The following is a 5008-nucleotide window of genomic DNA, read 5'->3' as shown; positions in this document are numbered from 1 at the left end:
TCAAAATGCGGTCAAAAACGGCGGGCATGACCATTCGTAGCTAAGGGTCGAATCTTGCAAAAAATTTGGAGTATCCCTGATTAAATAGATACATATGTACTTAGAAACTATTTTTGAAAAAACTAAAGAGGAAAGTATGAGGCAGCTGCAGTACAAATTTGACCCAGTTTCAGCCGAATCAACGAAAATTTGTTTAAATGACCAAAAATAGCTAGTAGGATCGGAAATGCATACAAATTGGTGATCTTCCATAAAATATGGTCTTAATTAATTGAAAATTTTAGTGATGCCATTTTGCAAAATAATTTTGGTAGCTGCTTCATGAAACCCCCTATTTTTAGCACTAAGAGATAATTTTAATAAATGCCTCATGTTTTGAACCAATCAGGAAGCAGCCCACGGATCACCCCCACTGTAGTAGATCTGAGCCGTCCACACTCTCCTTCAGTCCCTCGATCCAACGTCTCTTGCTCACCTCTCGTCCCCTCTCTCTCTCGTCTCGCTCTCTCCCCTGCACTGGCAACGAACCCTAGCACTCTCCCCTCCCCTCCTCTCGCTGCCACCCACCCCTCCCCAGCCGCCACCCACCTGTCCCTTCGCCGGCACCCACCCGTTCCCTCACCGCCGCCCACCTTCGCCACACCTCCCCTCCCCACCCCAGATCCTCTCCCCTTTCCTCTATCTCTCTCTCCATCAACTTGACTCCCAGATCCAACTTCCCACCGCCACCTCCGGCGACCTAAGGCGGGATTCGATGGCGCCCAACATACATTTGTTACCATCCCGTCTCGTCCTTCCCCTTTCCTCTGTCTCTCTCTCCCTCAGGCATCTTCCCTCTCTCTCAGGTACATCTACAACTGCCTCGCCATGGATGGCCTCTTCAGGAGCTCCTGCCGCTGCTGCAGTTTGTTTGCGTCACCGCCCGGTCTTATCCGCTTGACGAAATGGAATCCTGCGCCTCCACCAGCCGCGTCCTCCTCCCTTTCCCTCCCCGCGCCATGCGGCCGGCGGCGGCCGCCTGCTTCGGGCACCGCCGGGCGGGGGCCGACCAGAGAAGAGGGGTGTGGCTGGCCCCGGCCCGCGCGTCGCTCGACAGCGTCGCGGTGCTCCTCGACGCCGCCGTTGGGGCGGGGGCGGGGGCGGGGTACTCGCAGGCCAGCTACAACACCTCCCTGGGGCTCTTCATTCTCTCTGTGTCGGGGCTCTGGTCGCTCATCAAGCGCTCCATCAAGTCCAAGGTTCCTCCCCTTCCTCCCCCAGACTTGCTTCCATCCATGGCCTCTGTTGTTATCTTTTACTGGTGATTAGGGTCAGGTGTGCTGGCTACTCATGCTATTTTATCAGAAAAGGTCCATGTGTTTCTCCTGGATAGATGGATGTATTGTTTGGTTCAGTTCTTGGATGATGATGATGGTGTGGTAACTGACACCTGTTGCCATCTGCTCTGAATAGATTGTGCAGAAGACGTTCGTTAGGGAGGAAGGGCAGCCGACGGCGCTGAGCCTGGTGGCCGGGGAGATCCTCTCGTTCTTCATGTGCAACAGCTTCGCCGTCTCCGACTGCGGCAAGGTCATCACGTAAGTAGCACACTGGATTTCGACATTAGTGCAGCAGTGCCTGCCATTGCTCTGCAAGTGTCTAAAATAGAGCCGTCAAATTGTACTTCAGCAAGCATTGTGTGACAGTTGCTTTAGTTGCGTTATTATTCTGGTTCTAAAAGCACACTTGTTCAGAATACTAATTAGTGAATCTGTTGGAAATTTTAGTAGTAGGAATTAGTTAAACTCTCTATATACTAATTAGGGGTCTCCTTTTGTGACTGTTCTGAAATGAATCAACACAGAACAAGTTAATGTTTTGTGACATTTCATGCCAGGTTGCCTCCTGACTACTATCGATGCCAACGGCCGCCGCCTACCTCTTCATCGATGACCATGCCAACTAGCGCTGCCTGCCTCCCCATCAACGACGTCGGCAACGACTGCACCCCAAGGTGGTGAGGTGTGGTGGATCAACCCCAACTAGCGCTGCCTGCCTGTCCCATTCCATGCCTGTCTAGTAGCTCTGTGTGGTCATGTTTACAGTTGCATGCATATGTTAACTGGTATTAGATAAGTGTTAAGAGATGGCCTGAAATTACTCTGCCATTGTTAACTGACTGAACAGAAAAAATACTACATGAGTTCCACTGGTTAGCTAGCTGTTACACAACTCTGCTCTATGTCATGAATTTGGATGAAGAAAATTTGTTTGCTGGTCTAAAAATTAACCGGTCTGTAATTTGGTTGCTGCCTAAAGATGTCAAAATTGCTATGTGGTGGGGGGTTTCATGTGCTTTTTCTGTTTTGAGGCGAATGGTGCTGTAGTTAAAATGTTGGGATTCTTAAGGCAGGCCTCCAGTTCTGCGTACATTTGTGCTTGAGTTGGAACCAACGCTTGCTCATAATATAAACACAACTGTGTGCACAGTTTAGCTAATTATACTAGGGGTGATTAAGAGTGCACTGCACTGGAATGGATGATTGGTTGTGATACTTTTTTTTATTAATCTGCAAACACGTGTACAGTGCATTGTTGCTAGTTTGCTTAGATATTTTCTGCTCTCATCTTGGATGAGCAGTGTTTTCTGGGCCAATATATGTACCCGTTTATGTCAAATTGCAGACAAGTCCACCCTGGAGGTGTTTTGTCATAATATTGAGGATCTGCATCTTCCAAGGATATTAATAACATAACTTGATTGAATTTTACCCTCGCCGCTGCTCTGCTCTATACATACATAACCTAGGACTCTTATTTGTATTACATATTTTCAGCTTGACCCATTGTTTTATTAAGTGAATGCCATGCAAACAACTAACTTTCTCTTGTTCATGTGGATGGAGTAGGAGGATGAGTAGCAGCAAATGAGCCTGATGGTGATGAAGCACCTAATGACTAGAACTCTTCAAGAGCTCTTTTGTCCTTCCAAAACAAGGTCTTGATGTCCCTCTTACAGAAAAATGTTCATATATGTTCTTGCATGATGCATGTGTGCATGTTGGATGGTCACATTCTAGTGTACTAGCTAGCTAGTAAGCTTGTTTTGCTACCGGATGATTGAATGTACCTCACTGACCGTTTGTCTATTTATTGTGTACTTGCATGAGGAGGTGACTAGTGATGTGGTGCGCCAAGCAGCAGTAGGGGAAGGGGGTCTACTAATCAAGGAGGCGGATGAGTAGGGGCGTGCCCAACCGGCAGCCCTATCTTGCTCACGAGGGAGGGGCAGGAGGGGTCTGCTCCTCTGCTTCCATTGCGACCGCGGCAGGTAGCTCCTCCATCTCCCTCCCCATGTTCATGTGCTCACTACTTCTGCTGCTAAGTTGACGAATATGTGATGCACTTGTCCCAAGGAATTTTAGAGGGATTTGTATGAACAAGTCACGTTTTTATTTTATTTTATTTAGGTTGTTAGTTACCAAACAGAGAGGGAAGATGAGCTCCTGCTTGGATTTTTTTTCTGCCAGCACATGATTTGTATGTATGCAATCATCATCTGATTTGATGCTACCTTGTCGTACATGCTGTGTGCATTGATTCCCACAAACTATAACCTGATTTGATGCTACCTTGTCTTCTTTTCAATTGATATTTGTCTCATCCAACACTCTAACTATAAATGTGTTGTTTTAATCCTGATGATGATGAGGGTGGACACCATATTCCTCTTTTAACCCAAAATGAATAATTTTGTTTCATCATGTCCTGGTGTACCCAAGTCAGATTGTTTTTGGTTTGTACTTTGGACCCTGTGTGTTTCTCACATGAACTAGTGTTGTTGTAACATGAACTGTAGTAGGTCGCTACTATCTAAATGTGACCATTGGAAGGAGGAACCACTGTTTGGCTTCATCTCTTCCTCATTTGATCATTTTTATGGCCCATATGCATGCTACGTGTTGGCTGACTTGGCATGACGTGCACAAAAACTGTTTGGGCATCCATACTAAACAACACTTCTTAATTTTCATGTAGACTTGCTCTAGCTCTTCTTAATTTTCATGCATGTTTCTTTGCAGACTTGATCTTACTACTAAATAGCCCCCCATCACCTGTTGTTCTTGTAGTTGTTATTCACCCTATCCTTGCTGTTCTGTTTTCTTGTTGGCAGATATTTTGAGTAAATTCAAGACGAACGATGTTCAAAGAAGCTCCAAGACATTCTTATATAGCAAGTTAAGTAATAATAGCGGGGTTATCTGGGAATTTAATGTATCTTCTCTCTATTTGTGAATGAAATAGTAATTACGTATGTGATTTAATGTATCGTCTCTCTGTGAATTTCATGTATGTTTCAGAATTACAATTTCTGTTTCATATGAAATAGTAATTATGTATGTGATTTGAAAATGTGTGCAATGAAAACATGACTCATGCGACCCACTTATCAAAATAATTTGAGCACATTTGAAATTTCTGACGCGTGGGACCAGTGTATGATATTTGGGACAAATGTAAAGTAGTGGAAAATAAAATGGCAAAAAATAAAAGATCATACGCTGTAAAAGGTCGCATCTAGAAATAAAAAGGCTGAATTGCTGGGCCAGGCCCATGTAGCTAGCAAAAATTAATAGGAAAAACAAATATTAAAAAGGCCGAATTGTTGGGCTAGGCCCATGTAGAAAACCTAATTGGACTGGGCTGATTCTTGTGCCACATCAGCTTGCCATGTTGGATGCCTACGTGGCCTGGGGAGGTTGCTAGTGATCAAAACAAAACAGTAGGCATATTTTGGTCGTAAATGTCCACGACCTTCTCACAGAGAAGGTCGTGAATGTCAGTTTACGATGGTCAGCTTTTGACCTTTTGTTTTTTGGTTACAAAAAGGTCGCAAATGGAAAACAATGACCTTTCAGTGACCAATAGTCAAGGTCACAAGTTGACATATTTCTTGTAGTGTAAGAAATCACCTCCTTCAGTAGAGTTCCATTTATATGATGTGGCCAGGGAGATGTCGCTATATGAA

At 44.9% G+C, this 5008-nt stretch overlaps 1 protein-coding gene across 4 annotated transcripts; it reads left to right on the top strand.

The window, feature by feature from the left end:
- Nucleotides 1-561: 561 nt before the first annotated feature.
- Nucleotides 562-4379, top strand: LOC123113945 (protein COFACTOR ASSEMBLY OF COMPLEX C SUBUNIT B CCB1, chloroplastic). 4 transcript variants are annotated; one of them, XM_044535280.1, is made up of 6 exons: nucleotides 562-1238; nucleotides 1453-1577; nucleotides 1877-1993; nucleotides 2665-2719; nucleotides 2889-3310; nucleotides 4154-4379. In XM_044535280.1, the coding sequence occupies exons 1-4, from the start codon at nucleotides 945-947 to the stop codon at nucleotides 2693-2695; spliced, it is 567 nt and encodes a 188-aa protein (XP_044391215.1). In that variant the 5' UTR covers nucleotides 562-944; the 3' UTR covers nucleotides 2696-2719; nucleotides 2889-3310; nucleotides 4154-4379. The 4 variants fall into 4 exon arrangements, with proteins under 4 accessions (XP_044391215.1, XP_044391216.1, XP_044391218.1 ...); XM_044535283.1 differs by having other exon boundaries at nucleotides 564-1238; nucleotides 1877-2001; XM_044535281.1 differs by lacking the exon at nucleotides 2665-2719 and having other exon boundaries at nucleotides 563-1238.
- The last annotated feature ends 629 nt before the right edge of the window (nucleotides 4380-5008 follow it).

This window comes from Triticum aestivum, chromosome 5B, assembly GCF_018294505.1.
Source record: "Triticum aestivum cultivar Chinese Spring chromosome 5B, IWGSC CS RefSeq v2.1, whole genome shotgun sequence".
NCBI classification, from domain to species: Eukaryota; Viridiplantae; Streptophyta; class Magnoliopsida; order Poales; family Poaceae; genus Triticum; species Triticum aestivum.
This window is presented reverse-complemented; position numbering and strand designations above follow the sequence as displayed.